This window comes from Porites lutea, chromosome 1 (assembly GCF_958299795.1).
Source record: "Porites lutea chromosome 1, jaPorLute2.1, whole genome shotgun sequence".
NCBI lineage: Eukaryota > Metazoa > Cnidaria > Anthozoa > Scleractinia > Poritidae > Porites > Porites lutea.
The window spans coordinates 52440914-52467981 of record NC_133201.1 but is presented as its reverse complement, the minus strand read 5'-3'; the positions used below and the strand labels follow the sequence as shown (position 1 = coordinate 52467981).

The 27068-nt window shown below is 39.0% G+C and overlaps 3 protein-coding genes across 3 annotated transcripts in view; 1 reads left to right on the top strand and 2 right to left on the bottom strand.

The window, feature by feature from the left end:
• The window catches only part of LOC140932048 (uncharacterized), a 62726-nt gene that overhangs the window by 35019 nt on the left and 639 nt on the right, over positions 1 to 27068 (bottom strand). Inside the window, exons 2-6 of the mRNA XM_073381714.1 lie at positions 27040 to 27068; positions 25887 to 26033; positions 25467 to 25587; positions 24855 to 24979; positions 24112 to 24234 (exon numbers count right to left, since the gene is read on the bottom strand). The exon at positions 27040 to 27068 is cut by the window's right edge and continues 292 nt beyond it. Coding sequence (XP_073237815.1) covers positions 24112 to 24234; positions 24855 to 24979; positions 25467 to 25587; positions 25887 to 26033; positions 27040 to 27068 — 545 coding nt within the window. The remainder of the gene's footprint in view (positions 1 to 24111; positions 24235 to 24854; positions 24980 to 25466; positions 25588 to 25886; positions 26034 to 27039) is intronic.
• On the top strand, positions 8714 to 17579 carry LOC140943609 (EGF-like repeat and discoidin I-like domain-containing protein 3). The gene is made up of 9 exons (XM_073393061.1): positions 8714 to 8773; positions 8874 to 9024; positions 9443 to 9618; positions 10005 to 10154; positions 10613 to 10784; positions 14334 to 14415; positions 15366 to 15412; positions 16367 to 16621; positions 17422 to 17579. The coding sequence occupies exons 1-9, from the start codon at positions 8714 to 8716 to the stop codon at positions 17577 to 17579; spliced, it is 1251 nt and encodes a 416-aa protein (XP_073249162.1).
• LOC140942674 (uncharacterized) lies at positions 20380 to 22514 on the bottom strand. Its single transcript, XM_073392011.1, has 2 exons — positions 22219 to 22514; positions 20380 to 20722 (listed from the first exon to the last, which is right to left on the bottom strand). The coding sequence occupies exons 1-2, from the start codon at positions 22512 to 22514 to the stop codon at positions 20380 to 20382; spliced, it is 639 nt and encodes a 212-aa protein (XP_073248112.1).

Here is a 27068-nt window from a genome sequence, read left to right as displayed (position 1 = left end):
CTTGGAACTTTTGAGGTTCACTAAGAAATTCGTATTTTTTGTTAACCCAGGAAACAATCTTAGTCACGTGACTGGAAACATCTTTGAAATTTTCCATCACGTTCCACAGTGTGTATTTCCGAAGAAAGTTCTTTTTTCGTAATCCTACTGATAGTATATTCCAGAGAGCCTTGCACAGCGGTTCAAAAGCACCTTCAACAATGTCTTTATGTTTGCTATCATCAAGTGCTTCCTCCGGCGTTCCACCGAACTTGGACATTTTGATCGAAAATCCCTTGGATGGCGGAACGCAAGGCATCGTCCGGGGAGTGTTTTGAGTTTGATTTAGACAAACCTAATCTGGGATGTGTTTTAGGTTTGTTTTTTCCTTCTCTGCTTTCGAAAACGTGAGTGGCATCGTAGTTGGTTTCAGAGTGCCTATCTTTTTGTTCTCTTGAGGATTCATCTGGGATATTCGATGTAACAGGCAAAGATTGGTCTTGATTTACGTTTTCGGATTCGCTGTGAAAAGTAGCATCACCTTTAGGTTTACCTTTTAATAAAAATACATCCAGGATAGAGTTGGATCTGCTTCGAAGGTTTTCGGGCCGTTCTTCTTTCGGTATTGCGCTATTGATGGTCCTCCACTGGACCATGGTCATTCTCTACTACTGTCCATATTTTCTCCTCTTTATGAAACAACGCTTTAAGATTTTGGGTTAACTGAACTTTGACAGTAGAAGAAGCACGCTCATTGATGAACGAGGGGGACTCGGCCCCGTTTTACCATAGACCAAGTCCCATTCTCGCATTGCAAATGCCAACCGGAAAGGCAAATTTTTGTAAACGTATTTGCTTCGCCTACTTCCTCTTCTTCCATTTTCCGACCCGAACAAACTTTCAACACGAGCTCCAGAACGCGAGGAGAACCAACAATGGTGTAGTCACACTGGTGGATCACAAGGTGCGGTCGCTCCTTACAAACGTTCTGGACGTCAATGCTGCCTGTTGGTCTTCCTAGGTTTGCATTAATCGTTTTGTGCGACAACTTCTTGTGAGCTAAAGCTAGGTTGCTATCATTACATGCCGCACCTGTCAGGCTATTATTGCCCACATTTTGCGAAGATATCTCGTCTCCTTCCGCAGAGAAGTAGCTTTCGACAGACGCGTCACCGTCGCGGCTAGTGTTTGCTGCCACAGTTTTGTCATTCGGAAGATGGCATTCGGCAAGTGTTTCCCCTTTGATTGTATACTGTGACGCAGTACCTCCACCAATTCGCTCAAAGCAATGATTTTTGATCGACTCACCTCCACTGGTATCATTTGTTGCCGCAATAGTATCTTCCTTAATAACAGAGGTGTGCCTTTCGAACGAAACATTTTCTTCGTTTGAAGGTTCGCTGTTTAGGTGGTTCACAGATTCGCCGTTTGCCACATCATGAGTTTGAACATTTGTTTCCAGTCTGCCTTTTATAGCGAAGCCCTCTACGGTAACGATAGATTCCACGTACCCACCATCGGTTAAGGACGCCTCGCCTCCGATTCTCATTGGCAATGTACAATCATCTTTACACAAACTTTCACGTACAGATGGGTAACCGTGCTCCTTTTTCATGCTTTCGTTCATCTTCCCGTGTGGAAACTCCATTTTAGGAGGGCTCTTTGGTAGCTCCAAAGATTCTGTGAGCGCTGGGTCACTCAACATTTGTGGCAAACGAGAAGCGCTTAGTTTTTGAGACACATCGGATGAATTGCCAATGTCAGTGGTCTCTCTGTTCACTTGTCCAATTGAATTAAAATCCAACGAGCTACATATTGTGCGAATCTCCATTTTGAGTTGTGTGTTTAGTTCTGTTTACTTGAGTTCGTTTTGAACATCAGTCATGTCGTAATGGTCAAAGTGAAACATCAGATCTCCAGATAAGTTTAGCGCTGTGTCCTTTGTTTTTTTCAAAGGGAATGCACTATTTTGCTTACACTGTTGTCGCTCCAGTTTTTTCAACGCTTTCATATTCTTCACGTTCTGCAGTACTTTTTTCCGCTGAAAAAGAACAAGGTGAAAAAAGTCATTCTTTCAATAAAATGAGTAGTTTCCATCATAAGCCACGGTCTCAAATTCCAACAGTATTCCGCCATTCTGGGAGTTGTCTCAGGGAAGTTTAGTAGCAATTGACTATGTAAGGCCTTTTAACTGAAGCCAAACGTTTCAAGGCGAAGCCTAGAAGTCATTCCTCAAAAAGAATTGAAACAAAGAAATAGCGCCAGGGTTTAACCTGTTTAAATTGCACGCCTTGATACATGTAGCTCTAAGATAAGATCAGATGCTTTATTTCAAGTGGCGCATACTCTTAGCTACATGGGTTAGTTAAAAAAGAAAACTTCACCAGCTAATTCACAGGTATGCCAAAGTAAATGAGACATTTTAGAAATAAAAATGATTAAAACAATATAAAAGCTATTTACAATTAAAATCACGTTATCATACAAAAAATACTAGATTCCCAACTTTTCGGAATGGATAGCAGTAGCGGCTAACAACATGAGGCAACACAAACGAAATCTATACAACAACCAAGAAGCCCAACATATATAATTAGCTCAACGCTGGATCTAATTTCCACCTTTATCCTCTGTGCGTTGCAGCCGGCCCACGCACTCGTCAAAACCATCAATATAGTCCGTCTGCGAATTAGCGAACAAAAGCTCGTTCTAATATACTGCAGAGTCGCAAGGACAATCACATAAGTGAGCGTTTCTGATAGGCGGGTTTCTTACGGGTTTCTTATGCGCCTCACGATTGGCCTAATTCTTACGTCTGCGTGACGGCTGAGCACAGTGACGTGTCAAAATTCACACAGAAGGGAGTTGGCCAGGATCGTTCAGTAAGCAATGAAAGAGCAGTGCTAGCGTCAAAACAAAGTAGGAAATCATGATATTCACGCAAAAAAAAAACAAAAAAAACCACACACATATAGCTATTCAAGTTCAGGCATTTAGGAGAAAACCAAAGAGACTACGGTTATTTAGCCACATAAACTGCATCCACGATCAAATCCTGTCAGAAAACATTTGCATTCTTGAAAACATAAACCACAGTAACTAATTACTCAATATGCATGGAACAGACCAGCTTCATAACCTCTAAATGTGGGACTCAAAGCGGCAAATACTCCATGCACCGCATAAACTACGCCAACAGGGAGCACGAAAAACCTCTATTGTTCAAGCTGACTCTAAGGTCACGTTTCACACTATCACAGGCTCAATCCGTCTTTTGTCACGAGCTATTAGTCGTGTTTGGCCTGTCAACACCAGGGTGCAAAGAAAGTCATTTTTACAGCTTACCATTCGGGCGAGCTGAAGCTAACATTTACTAGCCCAGACGTCATTTCCAATAGCCCCAAAAACGTTTTGATGAGCAGATGGATTTCACAGTTCTTCTGTAATTTGAATTCCTCAAAAAACTTCACTTGCCCGTCGGGCAAGTTAATAACAGAATTCACAAGCCCGATAGCAAAATCCACCAGCCCCGGGCTATTGGACACACTTTCTTTACACGCTGAACACTTAATTCAAATCGGACTAATCACAAACCGCTTAAGAAAAAGCCAATCAAAAACGCTTACATATGTCCTTGCGACTCTGCGGAATTCGAGCACGATATTGTGCACAAATTCGCAGACGCTCTATACAGAAGGTTTAGAGCGTCTGTGACGCAGGCAATCCCAGCAAACCCTTCTATCCTTGAGGGTCTCAATGGGGTGGTAGCTTTTACGGTTATCGGCTAAAATTTTGGCTCTTTTACGGCTATCGGTTAATTTTTTCCAATTACTGTTAACAACAAAGTTAAAATTAATTTCTTTTGTTTCAAGGAGTTAAATATTAATAAACCTGTATTTTTTGTATCTTTGAAGCAAAATAAAGGTAGGTCTTAAGATCATCTCGGGATGAAATAAGCCATTCTTTTGAAAAATTTTAACATTTGATAGATCATACTTTTTATAAAGTATTCCACTTCTAATATTATTTTACGCACGTACAAATGTCAATAGTCAATTTAAAAATAATCTTTGTGAAAAAGCAAAAAAAAAGCAGACACCTAAACGCTCAACTCAAGGCCAGGGCACGACATTCATTTAAAACAGAAATGGCCGTTTTCACACTAGAGGCAGATTATTCGGGTGAGACTGGTTATCCGTTTGATAATTCGCGTCAGATAGGTAATACGTCTTTATTTGGAAATGGAATGGTTTTAATTTTGAATCAGAACAATCCTCCTGGCTTTCTCCGTCAATTTTGACGGACAATTTAATTGAAGATGGATTAACCATTTCAGATAGCCTGTGTACAGCTGCCACCTCCCTTCAGAAGGAGGAAGGGAGAAGGAGTGTCTGTGGGGAGGGGGTTACTGTACACAGGCTAGTCTCAGTTGGATAATCCATTTCTAGCTCTAGTGTGAAAACGGCCAATGTAAAACAATTCCCGTGTCCAGTGTTTTCAGTGATAGCGAAGGACTGTAAAGAACGACTGTCCCGTTGCCTTGTCCGGAGGCCTCATTATTCCGCGCGGCTGATGCGTTTCGGGTCACGTGGTCCCAGCGAGTTTTTTTTATCAGATACGTCACCGAAATGCCTTGACCGAGATTGCGTGGGAAGGCGCCGTAGCGTCAGAGAAAAACAGGGAATTGTGACATGGAATTCACAGTTATTTATCGGCGACGTGTTTTACAAACAGTGACATCTCTGCGTGTTGCTAGTATTTCGAGGACACGACCTCCTGAAAATCTCAAATATCAATCCCCAGCAAGAAGCCAGATTTTCGCTATGCAAAAAATTAGTGCCCCGAGAGAGCGGCGGCGGAAATGGAGCCCAGGTCTAGGTCAACACCTAAAAGCTAGGCGCTTGGCCTAACGTGCGTACGCAGTCAAAGTAGCCGGGAAATAAAAAACGCAACCATAAGTGAGTTTAGCACCTTCCTTAAAACTAACAAATCTAGGGAACAATTTCTTTTACGGTTAACTCTTTCTTACCCTATTTACGGCTAACGGTTAAAATTTTTCAATTTTTACGGCTATCGACTAAATTTTTGGCCGTTTTACGCCTATCGGTTAACCCCATTGAGACCCTCATCCTTGGGGACCGCCTTTTGTTTTACATTGAAAACACAATCGATACCCACGGTTCATGTCTCTACCGGGTTGCAAAGCGATAGCGATTAAAAACTTGTTACGTCCGCCAATCACATTCCGAGTTAGTAATCAAATGAACCCCTCTTAATACACGTTTTCGGAGAAAAAACCAGGAAAAGCATGTAAGCAAGCTGGAAGTGTTTGATATAATGTTACTTCCAATTAGTTGAAAAAATGGCGCGAGAATTTTGAACAAATCGCAAAGTGAGGTGCTGCCAATGACGAAAGCAAGAATAGTCACAAAAGTACTCTGAACACTTTCTTAAAAAGCACTTTACAATAAACTGTTCGTAATTGTTAAAGAGCATGGCTTGAATGGTGACATTTTAGGGAGGCCTCCGATCTTAAGAATTTCGTTGCCTAGCTCAAAGAACTGAACCTGGACCAAGACGAATATCTGCTCTATTGAGTTAGTTTTCCGAGTTGTTAAATTTAATGTTCTTCATTTTTAGTTAGATTGAATGAGTGCAATTTGTATTACAAAATTGTGAAATAGTGCATTCTGTCCGAGGTCTGTAGTTGTACGAAACAAGTACCAGGCGCTATTGGAGTCGTGCCCCCCCCCCCTCCTCTGGTAATAGCTAACATGAATATTTTGCCTAGTTGTACGATCGGAATACTAATGTGCCCTATTACCAGATTACGGCGTCCTCCAGTTATTCGGAGACACAGCCAAGTCAAGCCTGACCAAGTAAGACTGACTCTCTCTCCCTCCTTCTCAGTCCTTCTCCGGAATGCTCGGCTGAGGTGACCGTATATTAGACGGTTTGAAATGTTATCATTTGAAAAATTTGGAATGACATCAGTTGGCGTATGGGGGAAGGGGGAATCTGTTTCCATCCCGTGTACAGTACGAATTAATAGCGGAGCTCTGGCGCGCGAAGCACGCCTGCGGAGCACCATGGGTAAGTAAATCTACCCATCCCAGAAAATTTGGTAATCACGTGACCGTACACCTTCCGCCCGTCCCTCCGCACCACAGGGCAACCAATGTTCAATCTCACACTTTCTAGCTAGTTTGGGAGCACAGGAAGACTGATATTGCACACATATTGCAATCAATGTTGTGATCAATTGACAGCTGTCAAAACAGGGTATCCGCTGACCAGTATCACCTGACCGTATCACGGACTCAGGTGTCAACTCATCGAGGTCGAGTATCTTTTTGAAGTTATCCGCTGACAAGTTACTAGTTTTTAAATGATTGCAGGCTCAAGTTTAATTTTTTTAATTCATATGAAATATGTTGTGTTTTATGTGTGCCACACAATTAAAATTTTGATTTCAAACTGACCTCGGAAGCTAAAATTCAGCCAGTTTTTACAGGCAGGGAAGACATGCCTGTTACTTTTGACTTTTCTCACCAAGGTCACGCGTTGGTCACGCTCTACGTCCAATTTATACTTTGATTGGTCAAAATTTGTCAGGTGAGTTTTTTTTTTGAGCGGAAAATTTATGCAGCATCTTAAATCTTGTTTACTTTGACAGCTGAAGCTGACAGAGTTTTGTGTCAACTTGTGATATTTTTAACTGTCGTTTTCCACTGAATGTACAAAGTGAAATTCAGCTGCTATCAAGAGTCTTCTGTTATTGATGGCTAGTTTGTTTATTGGGTTTTTGGTTGAGAAATACGTCGCTTTGGCATCGTTTTCGTTTTTCACCTTGCTTGATGGGTAAGACAGTTGAAAAGTCTGAAGCGATTCTGGCCTTACTGGATAGTTTTCAGTGCATCTCGAATGGTAAGCCTGAGTAATTATTGTATTTGATGTTTGTTTTTTATATCTAATTTAATGAAGTCGAGCGTAGTTTATGCGGCTATTTGGTTTATGCACGTTTGTAAGATTTGAGACAATGATCTGACCGAGTATCAGGTTTGATTTTGGTTTGATTCTTAGCTTTTAGAACTTTAAAATGCATTTTGACATTTTCTGACCGCAAATAGAAAGGAAACGTTACAAAGAATATTTAGTTATACTTCTGGCAGTAAAAGAAAGTTTTGAGCGATTTTCTTGCCTCGAGTTCATCTTTGAAAAAAGTAAATACCGGGAAGCCGGCTTAAAACATAAACAAGGATTTTCAGAGACACTTTAATACTTGTCTTCGTGAATGAAAATTGTTGTCGCTGTATATGTTTCACCGAATTATTTTCTTTTTATTGATTGTTAGTAGTCTCTTTTGCAATTTTAATCGCTGTGCCGTTTGTTTTCAGTTGCTCATGAACATCGCTTGCAGGAGTAGTCAAAATGCCGAGCGTATCAAACGCTTTTGAAGATTACACATCGTTATAAAACCATTAAATAAAAAATAAACATAATAAATTCTATATTATGTTGAAGCGTATAACTCTATTAATCTTAATTTTAACAGTCGACTTTGGCGCTTGTCAAAAGTGAGAACCGGCTAGCCGTATAGGTGATTTTGGCCCACGCGTGCTTCGATCATCCTGAATATTGAATGAGTGCAATTTTTCTCGCAAAATTGTGAAATACTGCATACTGCACCGAGGTCTGTATGATAAAAGCAGCACCTCATGGTACTGTTTCACCTCAGATGTGATGTATAAAAAGTATAAAAGGTTGGTTTACACGTCCCCCGACTTGTTGGCAAGATTTTGTAAAGTAAACTTGTCGAACGGAAAAAATTCGGCCTGATTTGTCTTCCAGGCCTAATCTACTGTGATCAAGAGCCATTATGGCTCTTAAATGTGATCGAAGATGATTGCTATTTTTTGGGTGTACATATAGGGCTATCAACTCGATGTAAGATTAAGTTCATTCTTAGATGGAATGTTTGCAAATTATTTTTCTCTAAAATAACTTAGCCTTTCCCTCAAACTCAAATGAATGTGCTCTAAAGTTAACTGATTTGTGGAATACAAGTTTATTGTTTGATTTAAATTATAAATTCGAGTTAATAGGAGCTTCGCTTTTAGCCCTGGCTAAATCTATATATTACGAAAATACTGTCCTACCCTCTGTGTCTTTCCAAGTAGTGTTCACTACGCAGTAAGAGGCAGTTACCCTTACATTGAACAAAATTTATAAAATCAACCATTTCGAATTTCCTACAATCATACACTTGCTTGCCCCCTCCTTACCCACCAGTTAATATTTTGCATAACCAATATTTTCAAGTTTATTATTTTGGGACCAGAAGAAATTGGAAAAATGTTTTGCTTAAGGAAAAGTTTGGGACGCAAACAAAGTGTATATATTAAGAGCAGTTCAAACAAATGTACATGAAAATGTATAAATGATATGGCATGAAGGCAAAGTGTGACAGCAATTCTATTGGTTACAATAAACAGAAATTAAAACTGGAGAAATTAATCACGTCTCCAGCATTGCATCAATTTGACCATATCATGCCTGGCGTAAGTAAGGGATTCTCATTTCAATTGGTGGATTTTCTTACTATGATGCGTGGTGCGCGTTTATTGCCGACACCCAGCAGTACATTCAGCTGGATTTCACGAGGAACACATGCGTGACACGTATCGTTACTCATGGAAGAGGTCAGAAGTCACATTGGGTAAAGCGTTACATAATGCAATTCAGTAGTGATGACGTTGTATGGCATAATTATACAGAAAACGGGTTTGTTAAGGTAAGGAAAAGTCAGAGCTTTGTATTTCGAAGAACGCCCTCCTCCACGATCCAAATGTATCGTTAAACACGAATGAAAACAATTTTAATTTCGCTTGTAGGAATTTGTTGAAAACTCAGACAGGTCAACCCCAGTCTCCCATCAGCTTACCAATGAAATCGAGGCTTATAGTCTCCGCGTGAGACCGCTGGACTGGGAGAGATTGATTTGCATGCGCTTTGAGGTGTTTGGATGCTTGGCTGAAGGCCCTGGTATGTTCACGAGTTGATGATTGTATTTAAACACACTTAATTGGTATTGAATAAAACGCGTTGCAATGCTGAGGTACAAGCTTAAAATAAAACAATGGCAACTTCAGAGTATTTCTGAAAATGCCGCAGCCGAATTCCATTAATTTAATGGTTCTATGTCAGCCTTCAACGATCTCTGTAAAACATCCTGCACAGAATTTCCTTTCTATCGCGAGAAAACTGGACTTAAGAACGCAGGTACTAAAGCAGCTGCGACGGGGTGGGTAAGAGGAAGAGTTGGCCCGCTCCCTTCCTTACACCCTCGCGCTGCACATGCGTGTTTGCCTGGAAAAAAGGAAAGCCTGTGAAACTGATGCTACACCATGTGTTTGCTTGCTTTCTCCATTCAAGTCATACATAACCAACTTTTTACATACAGAAAACTGCATTTACCCTGTCGGTCTGGAATCTGGAGAAATAACGGATGAAGCTCTCACACATAGCGTAGACACAACTCTGACTGTTTCAGATCGCTCGGGTATCCGCCTTAACAAGAATCCCAGGGGATTTCCTAATGGATGGCAAGAAGCAATGGGGGCACTAGATTATATTCAGGTAGAAAAATCCTGGGTAAACTTAGCAACCTTGTTTTGCTTATGATTATTCCAACTCGCTTACTTTGTCAAATGTAGGCCAACTCTTCAAGGGTTGAGTTCCTTGGAACGACATCCAAGTTCAGAAAGAGAAAGAAAATTTCGTCGGGCTTGTTTACGTTCTCCATATAACGTGAAATTAGGCATGTTTACGTCGCGTAGTCCTGCAGCGACGGCAAAGAAATGTACAAAAAAGGTGTGCTGCACGTGCAAATTTGTTGTTTTGTTTATTTAACCTATTGCTTTTATGACGTTATTGTTGTCTTCGCCATCGTAGCCATTTTAAGGTCCCTAGTACTGCATAGGAGCAAAGAATGGTTTAAGAAAAATTTTGTTTTCTCATTTTAGATTGATTTTGGCTCATTGAGAAAGGTGACAAGAATAGCTACACAGGGATCTGCTGGATCGGGTTTTCCATTTTACGTGGAGAGTTTTCAATTAAAGTACAGCAACACAAGCATTGATTGGCTTGACTACAATGAACATGGACAGCCCAAGGTGACAATTAACCTTTTAAGAGTTTAAAGCACTTTCAAAGTCAGTCGTGGAAATTTGAAATGAACTTCCTACCTGTAGCTCCTTAGATCAAATCATTAGACAGTGTTACCATTCAAATGACCAATCCTATCCTACGAGCAAGAGATTTTTCCCTAGACGATTTCACCTTGGAAAAATCGTTTACGCGCAAAATGTTGCTTCCCCTTGGAGTAAAATGAGTAAAATGGCTATTTTAACCTCACCTTTTGTTATAACATAAAAGAGTTTAATTCTAAAAACAACATAACCCACCAGAATAGACTAGTCTTCCCTCGCGTCACTTGCAGTAAAGCTGTGTCACAAAAATAGATTGTTGCAAACTTTTAAATAAGTTTTCCGTGAAAAATAAAACCTTTCCTGGCTGGCTTTAATGTATTTCGTTTATTGCATAACTACAAACCATAGTATTGTTGTTGCAGGAACTGAGAGGTCCAAAGGATACACACGAAGCAAAATATTCTGTTGTGGTAAAACTGCTTGAGCCAATCATCACCCGCTTCGTACGCATCATCCCAACTTCTGCACCGCTTCTCAAAATAATGCGGGCTGAGCTTTACGGCTGCATAGCGGAGCCCATGCCCCCTTATAACGGTAATTATTATATGACTAAGTCATTTCTTGTTTTGTGATCGGTCAATTTTTAATATCCTTGACATTTTTAACATTAATGCGTTCTTTGTTGGGTGTTTTATGTACACATATCATAATAACCTCCTTCCTCATACTTTTAACACCACCTTTGTTACTAATCGCCAAGTACACACATATAATACTTGAAATGCTATTAACTACCGACCATATTTCTGTAGAAGAAACATTAAACAGTTCACAATCCTCCACCTAGGACCTAAACTTTGGAACTCCCTTTCCCATAATCTTGCGGAACTGACAAGTTACTCTAGTTTCAAGACTTCATTAAAAAAATACCTTATCGAGGGCTATAAATTCAAATCGCCTGACCATACACCGTATTCACAAATGGCGGACACGCGGGAAAAAACTGGTGCCTAGTCATGAAAGCGAGGCGTTGGAGGATAAACAAAAATTGCAAATGGAGACTTTCAGTGAACTTCCAGAGTGTTTAGCACGGATTCCACCTAAAATAACTTTGTACGGACTTCTTTTTAAATACAGTTACGTGGGATGTCTTCTGCTTTTAATGTTTAGTAATGATTTGCTGTTTGCAATCAAAAGGGACGCGTATATCTGCAAGGAAACAGGATGATTTTGTAGGTTTCCGAAGCATCAGAAGCAGGACACGACAAGTGGGCGATGGCTTGAGAAAAGCGGCAAACATGTTGGCCCAGCTTCACACTGTAACCGAATACGAAAGCCAGATCACTACAATTCTGTAAAACAGAAATAAAAACAGATATTGGTGGCGAGAAAAAGAGAAATAAGCGACGGATATATGGCCACTGAAAACAGGTCAAGCTGAGAGCGGGTGAAAGATTCATTCACGAGGCTCATTCATTCATTTTAGAGTCATTTTATACATATCTATGTATATATGTATGTCTGTATTTACAACTTCCTTTGGATCATATTAATTCCGTCGCTTTGGAGCGAATTGTTAGAGGTACGTTGGCAGAGCTTAGCAAAAATCTCATGATTTCGTTGTCATTGCGAAATAATTAAAAGTAATTTTGTCAAAATTAGAAGCTGTAGTGTGTGAATCCTATGGCTCTCTATTTGCCTGGTCTCCTTTAGGGCATTATCTCAGAGAGCTCTTGGTAAAAAAAAGTGGTATAAAGCTTACATTTTACTAGGTTAAACTTTAAAGGCAATGTTTGTGTCAGGACTGAACATGGCAAGCTTCTGTCTCAGATAATTAAATTCGAGTCTGGATCCGTTTAAGAAGACCATCATTTTATTTATTTATGTATTCTTCAACTTTAAAATATAATGGAACATAAAGTTAAAACTCTTAACAGCCAACGATAAGAAATACGAAATTACTCGCTGAAATGATGTGTCTGGCTTACCGAGTCTGCCGAGTAACAAGTTGAAATTTTGAGCGTACTCCACTCGATCGCTCCTGCATTTATAATAAAAAAAATAGTTATAATTGATGTCTTTCATTGATAAAGACCAGAGAATAACGTCCTGGCAAACAAAAATCAAACATAACTTCATCGAAACCTCAGTCACCTCTTCTTTCCTGTCTTCCTTTTTTCCATCTCGACTTGAACTGTTTTGTTCAACGGCAGACGTCTCTTGCGTTAACAAGTAGGCCATGTATCTGTCGCTTATTTCTTTTTTCTTGCCACCAAGATTTGTTTATATTTCTGTTTCACCGAATTGCAGTGAGCTGGCTTTCGTACTCGGTTTCAATATGAAGTTTGGGCCAACATTTTTGCCGCTTTTCTCCAGTCATCGTCCACCTGTCGAGCTTCTGATGCTTCGGAAACCGACTCGAAAACCTACAAAATCATCCTGTTTCCTTGCAGATATACGCGTCCCTTTTGATTGCAAACAGCAAATCATTACTAAACATTAAAAGCAGAAGACATCCCACGTAACTGTATTTAAAAAGAAGTCCGTACAAAGTTATTTTAGGTGGAATCCGTGCTAAACACTCTGGAAGTTCACTGAAAGTCTTCATTTGTAATTTTTGTTTATCCTCCAACGCCTCGCTTTCATGACTAGGCACCAGTTTTTTCCCGCGTGTCCGCCATTTGTGAATACGGTGTATGATATGGCAGCTTACATTAAATCATGAAAGTTAAGTCACTTAATATTACATTTAGTTTTGAATTTTTTTTGTAGCTTTTCCTGCCCTATAAATTTGCGGCCTTAGTTTTAAAATATATATATTTTTCCTTTTCTTTCTATAATATTTATTCTATGTGGCAAATGTAAAATAAATAAAGTAAATCTGAAATAACTTTATTATTGACTGCTTTGTCGAACGGGTAAAATGAAGCGAAGCACGTGTAACACTGTTTGGCTAACCGAGTGGGAAGTATAACCCTATCTTGGTTGCCCAGGACTTTACCAATAGCTATTGTAGCTATTTCCTGTTTCATAGAAAGAAAGCCATACAATAAAAGCTTCTAAGCCTTTATTACTCGGATTTTCGTAAAATTATGGATCGTCGTTTTTCACACGATATTTTCGTCGACTTCCAAACTGTTTTGCAGCAGTAACCGTAAAACGAATGCAATAAAACACGCATCTTTGATAATTCTCAGCTAGAAGTCTCCACAATAAGTCGAGTGGAAATTCAAGTAAGTTTAAAGTTCAAACAGTTTTAAGTTCAAACTGTCACTAGTTTACATGCACAAATTAGGTTCGAGCCTTAAATTGGATCTTGGCGGGTTTTTACACGCCTATTGGTGGGTCATGTAAATAAACAAAAATGTCAGGTTTTTGTATATCTGTTTACTTGCAAACTTCTGTAGATTTACCAAGTTAACGAAATTATAACAACGAAGTGAGGAATGATGTGGGTCTCACAGACCTTCGCTCTAATCTAGGGGCGCCTATTTAAGCAATAGAAAACGTTTTCCGTGTTTGCATAGCCTGATATAAACACGAGAGGGGTTGGGAGAATTCGAGACAGTTATGCAAACCCGAGACGAAGTCGAGGGTTTGCATAACACAAACACAGGAAAACACAGGAAAAAAGTTTTCTATTGCTTTTATCAAATAACTTTCCCGAGAAAAAAACTCAAAACTCTTTGTATGGCACTGATTAAAAGAGAAATTCTTACCAGTCGCAAAATCTTGTCCACGAAGTCTTGCACGCGTAATCAGTTCTTGTTTTGCAAAAAGATGCTTTGCAAAATACGGATTTTTCTCGCTTAAAACGGTCAGCTTAAGCGAAGAAAAATGTACACACCTTCTTTGCAACGATTTTCCAAGTTTCAGCCGACGAAGGAGTGGGTAAATAAAGTAAACTTTCTGAGTTTTGAACTCGAAAACTTTTTCAAATTTGTGCTTGCGTGATTAGCGCGCGAAAAACCAAACAACTTGACGCCACAATCATATTTACATACTCTCATGCAAACACTCCTCTCGGCCAATCAGAGCGCGCGTACTATCTTAGTTATTTTATAAAGTAAAATACTACAAGCTGACATACACCAATTATGACTGACCATTAACCACCAAATGAATGTTTGTCTGTATCTTCAGGTGTTCCAGAGTACCATAGAAGAACTGTCTTGTTGGATCAAGAGTTCGGCTGGTTGTATGTCTGCATGTACACGAGAGACAGGTACACAACATACTAAAGTCATGAAAATCACTATAACCTTAAACGCCTAACCGGCAAAGATTGGTTAACGCCAATTAAAATCACAGATAGAAACTTCGTCAATTGTTGGCGCAACGAGAGGTGGTTTACTTGTTTAGGAGTTAGAAGCAGAAACCATGTAAACATTTTACAATATGTTTCACTTGAAATATATATATATGATGAACGACTAAAGAAAGATGAAAGAAGATGTCTTATGCTAACAGAAATGAACCCTGTTTGTACGCATCCAATGTGTAAGATATAACAAAGTGAAAAAAGCGTCATTTGATTGTCAAAATGCCATTTTCAGGTCTAAAGGTGTTCGAGACTAGTTTTTGGGACTTAATTGGCGCCAAAGAAGGTCGCTCTAAATTTAAACTGCATGGTCTACTCCATCCAATTCTGGCAGGAAATGATTCATCAAAGACCTTTCAACAGGGCCGGCTTTAGTGAGCTTCACTCCTAAACGTCGTTTTTTACCTTCTTCCCCAGCGTACGAGCTGCAATTTTCCCTCACTCCCTTTGGGGTAGAGGGGGGAGGCGGTTAACTGTCTGAAAGAATTAGAATTAAAATGCTTTTCGGAAAAGTAGATTTAATACACTCAAGGAGACAATCTGTGCGTGGCTTAAGCCATTCTGAAAAAGATAGCCAAATAAGAATTGTAATAATCTAAGTTTTGAAACAAAAAAATATTTTTTGACGTACCCTTCTTTTCATTTCTAGGTTACCCTTAAGTCTTAAGTGTATCTTTGTGAATCAAAATATTGGCGTTATGTACTGTACCCTAAGTGAGACTAAAATCTGTAATTCAACCCAAAAATGACGTCACGCTTCCCATCCCTTTCATATGCCAGTCCAACCCCACAGGTCCAATTTCACTTTAGTCTTGCACTTCAGTAATAGTTACGATTGACTCTTGTGTGGTTAGATCAGTAAGCAGCTGTTTCTCAACAAGTGATGGAAAGGATTGGAGAGGTGAGTTTTCCACGTCTGGTACGGGGAGGGGGGGGGGGGGGGGGGGGTCTATTTCGGACCAAACAATGTGATTTTGCCTGCCCTATTTCAGACCTGAAAAGCTTTTCTCAAAAGGTTAAAAAATAATGATAATAAAACAATATTTAGCTCCAGATCCTGGATCAAAAAAAGCACAAAATCTTCCCCGATTAAACTCTACACTCAATTTCAGACCATAAGGGGTATACGGTAACATTTTGTACCCTTTTGCGCCGCGCATATAGTCAGTACCTATATAGCTTATATAAGGAAGCATCCCCTGAAATTTAGTGAACTGAAAGGATGCTTAGCTTCCAACGACATTTCTATGAGGAATGAATGATATTTACATTCCTCGGGAGTATTTTTGCAAGGACGAAAACAGTAACAAAACAAAAATCAAGGTAGAGCGGATCGTGTACTGTACAACAAATGCATCCTGCGTGCAGGTGTCTGCTATTTCTTTAGCATTACGCGAGACGAAAAAACGATATTTCGTTTTCTTCTTGACAGTGTAACGTACGTTTGTGCTACCTTTCTGTATATTCCTTTTTTACCTTTTTCTTGTGAATGGGTGAGAAAGGCTGGGAGATGGCAGATTTTTTTTAATCAAAATTAGGAACTTCTCAGATACAATCTGAAAACAATGCTCCATTAACTAAACTGTATATAGTCATGGAAACGCATGCGCATAGCCATATCAACCATGCTGTTGGGGGCAGTGGCGTCAATGGACTGTTGTTTTACCCTCATTTGGTACAAACGTGGAAAGGAAAGACCACAAATTTCCTTTTACCACCGCAGCTGGTGCAGAAGGGCTTCTCTGAAGCATCAGCTCCACATTAGCTTTGTGGAAGTTGTTATAAGAATTTTTTTAACGCCATGAAAATTATCTGCATGACGTATCCTCCGAATCACGCGTACCTATTTTTTCAGATATTTCAGAGCACATTATCAGTGTCATAGCTTTGGACCAAATAAGCGGCTGGCTCTTTGGAGTGGACCGTGCAATGAACTTCCTTCGCAGCACCGATGATGGAGTTTCCTGGAAGAAAATCTCTTCCAAGCACTTTTATGACATCAAAAACGAAACCTTCCTCAAACTGAGCACAGGGATCCCTGAAAATATGGTGTCTGCCAGTCCGGAGACATTCTGGTCAGCAGCTACTTTCAGGGGAAGAAAGTGGGGAGGTTAGGTCGTTTTCATAGGTTTACTAAATTTTGAGGCATGCACTGCATAGAGGCACCGAATCGCTGGAACATAGCAGTAGATCTTTTTAAACTGAGCTCTTGCTTTAACCATGGCCTCGTTGGCTCAGTACCTAGAGTGCTGGACAGGAGAGCGAGGGGTCGAGGGTTCGATCCCCTGTGCTGGATCAATACTCAGGGTATTGAAATAGCTGAGAAATGAGGATACTACCTTTGCCCTGTAATCAGCTAGACCTTCTCAAGCGTCTTCAACAGCACATGTAAAAACAGAGTGGTGGTACTTTCGCGTTTATTAAAAAGAGAGATTTCACTGTCTTATTTTCTAGCCGACCCGGTTAGCATGGGGTTTAACACCCAAGATTATAATTTTAATAACGATTAAGAGAATAGCAATACGAAGAATCACTGTTTACAAACATTGTTTTTGTTATTCAAATGTGCAACGGGTGAAACAAATTTTTTCTCAAGAACCAATGCGCTTCTGGTTGGCACATTTATATCAGTAATTGACGTCAGCGTGAGTACCACTACAGTCAATAGCCCACCTTCGATTACTGTTTTAGAATTCTAACATGACTCCAAGGCTTTCTGGTTATTTTTCTACATCTGGTTTTGTTTTCTTTGTGCTCAAGTCTCTTTTGGGAATTGCGAGACAATGGATGTCGTGAAAAATTTGTAATTTTGACCCTAAAGCCTCGGAGTCATGTTAGAATTTTGATATATCGAACGTGGGCTGTTGTCCATGTGCTGTTAGTTATGTTTTTTACTTGTTGAATTTCTAGTTTCAGCCTCTGGTATCCACATGATGACCGCAGGCCAAAGTGAATGGAGCATGGTTGCCTCATGGAAGTGTTGTGGAAGCTTACTTTATGCATGCCCACATAAACTCAAATTAATTTGTATTGTAACCGTTACTCAAAATCCTTCAGACCTTTCATAGTACTTCAACTAGTTTCGTAAAATGTTTCTTCCCTTTTGATATTGAATTTTTAAGTTTTCAGATTTCATTTGCGGAAAAAGCTTTTATGTTTCTTACCGTCTGAAACGTTAAACAAGTGGACCAACTAAATAGCACCTTCAAGTTTCAGCATCAACATTACAAATATCGAGGGGGATATTTAACGAAAAGAAAACTTCATGCAGGAAAATGAAAACCAGTCTAAAGCGGTAGTTAAGAGACAAAGGAGGTCGTTGGATAACTATATGCATATGCTTATATCACTTTAAGCAAGCTGGCTCATTAACATATCATTGTGATTCTTTTGCCTTATCAGAACAAAGCTTCTTTTAAGCATCGAGTTTGTAAATACAATGAAAAAGGAAAAATAAAGGATATACAACAAAAATTTCAGACAAAGCATTTACAGTGGTACTCAACCTTCCACTCGATATTCTTCTAGTTCCTGCTAAAAAACACATTAGAAACGTGATCTTCATCAAGCTGTTAATTCATTTTTCTTGAAGGGACTCCTTTTTGTGATTCCACTGTTATCCTAGTCAGTGGATCTGTTGTGGCTCGAGATTATCTTGGTCCAAATTGTATTTTCCTTGATTTCTGGGTGTGGTAATCTACGATGATGAGTTTCAAACAAAGAAAAATAAAATTTAAACCAAAGATAAAACGGAACGATTACAGAGTGTACTTCTGCAGGACACTTTGTACTGCCGCAATTTGCTGTCTGGCCAAGCCACACTTGAACCTAAACTATAAAACAGAAGCTCCTAAACCTTTCCCTTCCCTTTATTAGGCTTTTAAGCCTTGTGCTCTTAGAGTTCGACAAGTGGACAAAAAAAAGAACTAACTATAGGGCACTGCCTTAAATTGCGGAAACTTCAGTAACTTAGCAATTATATCAGAACTACCCTGACGACGCGCCGGTCACTGAAAAAACAATATATCGCCCTTTAACAGTTCCATGTGACAAACTACGAGAGGAACTGAATTGCACTTTTGCGTTTCATGTCTTCTCCTCAGTCGGACTGTAAAATTGCAAACGCGGTTGGCTCGCCTCTGTCCACTGATTTAATAAAGGGCTAAGGCGTAGTTCTAATCTTTTTGGCTTACTTAGGTCAAGCCTGTCATTCCATTGATATGAGAAGATGGCTTTGCACTTAGCCTCGCTTTAAAACAGAGGCTTGTGGCTACTCTCCCTGATACGATGCGAGCTTATCGCAGTCACCTCGTTACTTAGATGAAACTGTTTCCAGTCGTCCAGATAGTGCGGAGTCACTGTGGGAGAAGGGCCATAGCCTGAGAAAACAGCCGACATTTGGCGACACGAGCGCAGAAATTCCATACTGATGTTTCGTCAGCGAAAAGTATGGCTTGGTGTAAGAAGCCATTCGATAAATCGTGTATTGTACATGGGCGGGCGTACGAAGTTACGGTAATAATATCGTCACAAATTTCTACACATCCACACTTTTTATTTGCCAATGGAGAAATTTATTGCATGTTACTGTTTTTAAAAATCTTTTTAAATAAAACTCCAAAGAATTGTTTAATTACGTTATTCACAGACAAAAGGAAGACAAAAATGTAATGTACCTTTGGTTACATAGGGAAATGTCAATGATCATTATAACCGTTAATCAGTTTGGTAAAGCTTATTGTATCTATAATTCAAGCCATTATTTCAAGCAAAAAGAATCTCCTTTTGAAATGATTATCGCTCTGAAAAACCTTATGCCTAAACTCAGCTGTAAACTGCATGTCATATAATACAATTTAAGACACAAATCTAGTTACAGGCCGAAATTGAACGAGGAGCGAGTGAAGAACTCGTATTTTAATCGCGTAATCTTAAATACTAGCTCGCTTTTTAATTATTTTGGTATTTTCTAAATGAGTTAATAACGTTTTATTTTTTTCATTATTTAAATATAATTTAGCTCTATGACTCATTCCAATGTAACTTAGTTCAAAATTAGAGGTTTTGTAACAGAACATATGTAGTTTTGAATTAATAAAGACTATATAATTATTACTTTTTAATTATTATTTCTGCTTCTTCTTCTAGTCCGAGTTCTTATTCGGATCAGATTAAAAGAAAATAATTGGACCCAGTTTCGTATAAACCCAAAAAATTCTATGTTACTATTAATCAGACACTCGAAAGAGTAATTAATTAGGATATGCATTAACGTAAACTCAAAGCGAATATCTTCTGCTAAACTTTAACAATTACGTCCACAAATACATCGCTTTCCAACTATTTCGTTTCTTCTTTAGATTAATATGCAAGTTTTATTTGAGAGCTGAACTTCCTGGTACTTCATTCTATCCAGAAAAACTATAGTTCGTTAATTAGGATTTGCATGCCGAAATGAATTGCTTATATTTTTGGAGAACGAATCCCAAGCTTAAAAGCCTTTGTCAAAAAATCATTCGAGTTACAGATGTACATCAGTTTCAGCCATAAAACACTAGACTTATATTACAAATTTGACTAGACAACTCGATATGAAAAAAACATAACAGGTGTATATTTTGCAAATCGGACGAGGAGAAATGTTTGAAAGAAAGAAATAAGAACATTTGGTTGTATTAGACATCATTTTAATAGGGTAGTACAAGTTTTGTACCGTAACTTACTGTTCAGGCCTCAATATTAAATTTACAAATTAAAATGTATTTCTTTTTGTATTGCCTGGTTAAAAAAAATGTATTACCCCGGCTTAATACAGTGTAATATCTTAATTGACTGTCAAGTTTGAAGTTGAACACGATGCCACAGTTTTTAGGTTGTTTCGTAAAATGTTTCTACCTCATCTGGTGTGAAATGATAATTACTTCCTCCTGCCAGAAATGTCCGGGTGAAGTTGCTTCCATAGTTGTACCCGTTTGGTGGGCTGTAAGTATGGCCAAGGTTGGCATAGGAACCGCTACCAGATGACGCGTAGTTGGCAATGTGAATGTCATGGCCTCCTCCGAAAGTAGGTCCATGAGACGAGCAGTCGTATATGGAATATCTGTAAAAACTATACCGCCCTGTCTGAGGCAGCTTCACAGGCGCCCATCCTGGCTTGTTTGCCAGCGAGAAAATGAATGCCTGGGAATCATATCGATACCTGGGGCAACTACTGTAACCTGTTGGGAAAATAACAATTGAAAAGGATTCGCAATGCAAAGACTTCGTTCAAAAATTGGAATTCATACAGACAAGAAAATATAGTGATAGTACTCGTAATAGTTTAACTCTCTTAGCAAAGATATCAAACTCGTGAAAAGTGTGTTTTTAATATAAGTTTATTAGTTTAATTTATAAGTTTAACAACGTCAGTTCTTCGCGAGGCTGCTCGTTGGCAATTATTTTATTTTATTTTTATTGTGAACTATAACAAAAAAGACTTGATTAGAAGCGCCATTTTTCCCCATCTAACTCGCACTTTTTATATACAGTTTTCATTCAGTTTTAAGAGCAGGAAAGCGAGCCTTAGGAACTTAAGCCTTAATCAATTCACACTTGCGCTCTAGTCATTTTTGTTATTTTTTTTAAATACAACGGCACTGGAGACAATAGGGCGGAATGCTTTGCCTGAAAACCACTCTTTCGAGTAACAAATATCAGCACAGAATTTTATAGTCGGCGAACATCTGTAATCATCCATCGTTCTGCTAGATAAGCCAGTCAAGTTGTCATCCCTGTGCAAAAGAACTTTCTTTACCTCGTATACTACTACTTCGCCTTTACTGCGCTTTATTCATGGCAAATCGGAGAGAAAGTCGTCTTCGTGAGCATTCAGCCCTAACCCATTCCAACGCCCATATCCATCATTTTTCCATTACACTTGTTATATTTCATGTTGTTATTTAAAAAGCTGTTAATTTTCGAAAAAGTATCATTGTTTGACTTTCTTGCATGAAACAACGTTACGATTACGAATAGGAATACGATTCCCTAATGAAGTAACCCTACAGAATTGGTGCTAAACATACAAACCCGAATTCCCAAACCTTGTTTTATTAAAATGGAGCAAGTAAGTAAATAGTATTGTCGGAGAGGGGCTGGTTCGTTTCCGCACGCCAACAATCCCTCCAGCTTATTATGCGCAACCACGGTGTGATACTAAAAGGTGCCCGGCTTTGTTTGGTGTTTAGACCATTAAAAATAGACCTTGCCACGGTTTTCGACGCCATCTTGACGAGTAGGTAAACGCGTGAGAAATTACAGTGTTTGCTGTTATGAAAAAAAATATCGGTTGTAAACCAAAGCTTCACTCCTAAGGATGCTACTGAAAAAAAAAACTTGAGGGCGTTGCATGCACTAGAAGACCTAGAACCACTTTTTAAAAATTTTCCATAGATTTGTCTGTAAGAAAGTCCCGGGAAAAATTACAGACAAATATATGGAAAACCTAAAGCAATCCTCTGGAGAAATTTAAGGACAGGTGCGCCGCCCAATTTTTTTTGTACAATCCTTTGCTTTGTAGCTTTAGTTTACAATTGATATTTTTTTCAGAACAGCCGACTTACGGAAATTATTCGACATCAGATTCTCATACAAACACAGCAATTTCTCACACGTTTGCCTACTCGTGAATATGGCGTCGAAAACCGTGACAAGGTCTATTAAAGCTTACCCCATGAGAAGTTAGTGTACCCTCCAAATATGTACGTCCCTCCGACTTTTTTTATTGTTACAGTTGGTCCTTTGTTGTCACATCCGCTGTGAAAAGTACTGACAGCCCAGCCATCCACCGACGCATGCCAACAGCGCTTCCATTTTGAAGATTCGCTTTGGGCGACTGGTTTGAGCCATGTGCTTAAATTAGCTAAGTGATGCACATTATCTCCTAAGACGACGGAGTCATTCAGTCCCTCTGCGAAGACTGATGTACGGGAAGAGAAAAGGAAAGGTGATTCCTGTATCATATTTTTTTGAATCTGATATCACTTAAAATAATTTAAAATAATTTAAACATTTATTACCCTGAAGTATCTATATTTATTATATAGTCAAGAGTGTTTTACTGGAAAATATACCACTCGTAAAATTCATAAAAACTACATCCGGGACTCGAGTGGTTTATTTTCCATAATCTCACACGTGAGTTTATCGAAGACGTAATTTCGGTAATTTCGCTCTATTATTTTGTCGATGTCTTTTTGTCTATATAATAAAAAGAACATTACACGGCGGCTTGAAGATATGAATTTTATTTTCTCGTGGCAAAAACATTATTTTACTCACTCGCTGCGCTCGTTCGTAAAATAGTGTTTTCCCACTCGAAAATAAAATTCATATCTTCGCGCCACCGTGTAATATCCTCTATAGATATATCAAAATGTTCGATAAACATTAATGAACAACTGATAAAATGAAATAGCGTAAATAGAATACGTTAATTACAATTATTCATTCAAAATACTTCGCCGCTTCTGATTGGCTCAAAGCCCCTAATCACTGGCGTTTACGATATTTGGAGGATGGAGCAATATGCCATCAAATCGATGGCAAATTGGCTTGCATGTTCTTAACATGGTATCGATCAACTTCGTTCCCTGGCGCGGCCGACTAGCTGATTATTCACCAGTAAATTCTGAAAAAAAGGCGTTCACGACTATCCGGAATAGTTGAATTTTAAACTAAAACTGAACGGAAGAATTGCAAGAATACGCAAAACAAATCGCTCGATGGGGAGCACTGCAAGGAAAAACTGTGCCGGGAAATAGGTGAAAGGTTTGAATAAAGTCTTCGATGAGGAAAAGTTGTTAAATAAGAATTAAGAAATATTTTGAATGAAAAATAAGACAATGAATGAATTAGGCTTTCGTATAATGTGAAGAATTATGCAGATCTCGGAGGATGTTATTCACCGCAACATCTTCCTCCATCTGCAAAATTCTTCATCCTACTCAGTCTCACTCAACAATTGAGTAATTACTTCTTAAAAGAAGTAATATATATTTAGAAAAATAAGTACGTTATTTGTGCAAGAAAATGTAGACATAAATTAAATTATAGAATAGTGTGTGCCGTATGCATAAATAAGTATGAATAATGTAACGTCCTAGATCCTTATTCAAGTCTAATCCTTATTATGAACTAGATGATTTAAATTTACGCCATTTGCACGTTGGACGGAAGTGAGGTAGTGCATGATCTTAAGTGGCGGCTCATGATCCAGAGTTATTTAAAAGTCAAAAATGCCAGTTTCAGGCATTTTCCTTTTGCTGACTGGTTTGGGGGACCTAAGTCTAAATTCGCGCCAAAATCATTGGCGAAAAAGCCGTGACAAGAGTTCATGGAAGTTACTCGCTCCGTGTTATATGCTCCAGCCAGAGCATAACATAAGGTATGACGTCAATGCTGGGTACTAAAACTTACCGGCGGGTTTAGTGGATTGCCGATCTCATTACCCACAATTTTGAATACTATGATGTCGCGCGTCCTTGGGAAACTTACATAATTGATGTTACAATAGTAAAGGGTAACTGACCTTCAGATTAGCTAATTATTTTTTCCTACCTTGGCAAGTTTTTCCATCGCCGTAGTATCCTGCCTTGCAGGTGCAGATATACAATCCACGAGTATTGGAGCAGTTGGCATTGCTGTCACATACAGGAGGAGAAGCACTGCATTCGTCAATGTCTAGAAAAACAAAAATATTGGAGTACCACAAGGATCTATCGTAGGCTCCTTGCTGACAAAATCAAATCAAATAATAATGATAAAGTAATAATAATGAAAATATTCAACCTTGTTCGATCCCCGTTGAAAACAGTCTGAATTTCCTCAACAGGGAACAACGGCGTTTTAGAGTTTTCTTCTTCTTCGCCATCGAGTTGTCCACGCCTGAACTCATCAACGATTTTTATACATCTCTCATAATTCTTCTAAACAAGAGGTTATCTATATAGGCTGTTCCAAAAACCTAGGGTTACCCGATGCCGTTGCATAACTTTTTTTTTTGTTCTACTGGTCTAGGTGGGCTACTAAGTAATCACAGCATTACTTTTCGCGGTTAAATAACAGACTTGAAACGTTTTAATTCTTAATGTGCGGCCTTTTAAAGAATTTGTATACACTTACATTTACCTAAAAAGTTTCTAATAACAGAAGTATAACAGAAGTATAACCGGAATGATCTCATGCACTTCCCGTATATAAACGGACTGGATTCGATGGATTACCGATTTTTACTGCTCGTCACAAGTCCCTAGGAATCTGCCCTCTTCGTTGTTATCACAGTAAATCGACCTTTATCCTACCTTGGCACGTTTTTCCGTCGCCTGTATATCCTGACTTGCAGGTACAGATATACGATCCACGAGTATTTGAGCAGTTTGCATTGATGTCACATACAGGTGTAGAAGCACCGCGTTCGTCAATATCCAGAACAGGGAACATATTGTTTGATGAAAAAAATATCGAAGGGCATTTACTCAGGCCCTAACATGAGACGCGAGGAGTACTCATTCCTTCGTGACATGAGTCTCTTTTCCCCTTAAAATTTCTCTTTTTTTTCTCCGTGTCATTAGTTTAAATCTCGCGCTTGCTTTTGCTTCATAATTTTTCTTTTCTTTTTCTACTAGGCTTGGTGGGCTACTAAGTTATTGTAGCATTACATTTCTTGATTAAATAACAGACTCTAAACGTTTTAATTCTTGCGCGGCCTTTTAAAGAATTTCTATACACTTAAATTTATCCAAAAAGTTTCTAATAACAGAAGTATAACCCGAGGCATGATGTGATGCACTTCCCGTATATAAACGGATAGGATTCGATGGGTTGCCGATTTTTGCTGGTCGTCACAAGTCCGGCCCTGGAAATCTGCCATCTTTGTTGTTATCACAGTAAATCGACCTTTATCTTAATTACCTTGGCAAGTTCTTCCATCGCCTGTATATCCTGTCCTGCAGGTACAGATATATGATCCACGAGTATTTGAGCAGTTGGCATTGATGTCACATACAGGAGAAGAAGCACTGCATTCGTCAATATCTAGAACAGCGAACATATTGATTGATGAAAAAATTATTGATGGGCATTTACTCAGGCCCTAACATGTGACGCGAGGAGTGCCCATTCTTTCGTGATTCCATGAGTCTTTTTTCCTCTTAAAAGTTTTTCTCCGTGTCTTATCAGTTTAAATCTACTGGTTAATTTTTCATCAGTCGCCGCTTCTGTGACTAAATATGAAACATTTACGTCAGTCGTCTAATAATAAATCATAAATTAACTTATCAGAGGGCACAATCAGCTTAACGGTAGTAGCCGATTATACAACTGACTAAACTCACCGTTGGTCTCCATATTGCAATAAGCCAGAAGAGATGTACCAGATTTTATAGTGGAAAACCAGTATTTCCCGCTAACAGCGTGTCCTTCACTCCTCTTTATTTCGTCACAAGTCTCAGCTGGTAGTTCTTGAATCGAACCAAGGGGAACTGAAAGGTTAAAAAACAATTCTTTATTATCAGTTTGCCTTTACCCATGCATAGTTTTTACTTTATGCACGGGGCGCTACTCAACAACGTTTTATGCAGGTAGGTTCCGCCCCGAGGTCCAACCCTTTACCCTTTTATCTAACGTTTTGGACAAAAAAAGGTACCCCTTTCGCATACCTTCCATTCACGAATGCTATCGAACATACCTAGCTAGTTCAGAACTAACGTAAAATCCCACGTTAAACCCTGGGCTTATGTAACTTCAGAAGGGGTTTTGGGTGAGCTTATAAACGAGGGGGGGGCTTATATCGGGGGGTGGAGGGGGGGTTATAAGCGGAAAAATGTTTCGGAACGACTGGATCAAACTCATCTGAACCGAGTTAAAGCAAACATACCATTACACCATTACACTAAGGGTTACAATTTTTATCATACATTTGAAACAATAAACAGAGTATGTATTTCAAAGACATCTATAAAGCACTTGGAACGCTGAAACGGAACTGGACGAAAGTAAATAAAAACTACAAGAAATTGTCCCCTCGGTAGCTTTAACAAAGTTCATATCTGTATTTCGATCACAATTTCGTATTTTCATAGTTCCAATTCAATTCCGGGGGGGTTTATATCCAGAATAATATCTTCGCTAGCAAATGAATGGGTTTAAATACGGGGGGGCTTTAACGTGGGATTTTACGGTAATTTTGTATCCCTCTTAACTACTGTAAATGCTCTGTCTTTTAAACATGATTAAGCACAAAATTGGCACAAAACCAGAAAAATTTCCGTCGGGTATTTCACATCCATAAAATGCATCTGTTAGCTCTTTTAAGTCATTTTATAGGCCTACATAGATGACTAATTTTCCTACCCTTTCATATACTTCAAGCAGTAAAATTTCTTCCCTCTTTCATATATATGAGGCCTGACAAAGGTACCCCGTTCGGGGGGAGCCTCCCCGGACCGGCCAACTTAAGAGTATCCACTGCATTTAATGATGGCTCACCTCGTTGTAAATCGCGTCGATAGTAAGAT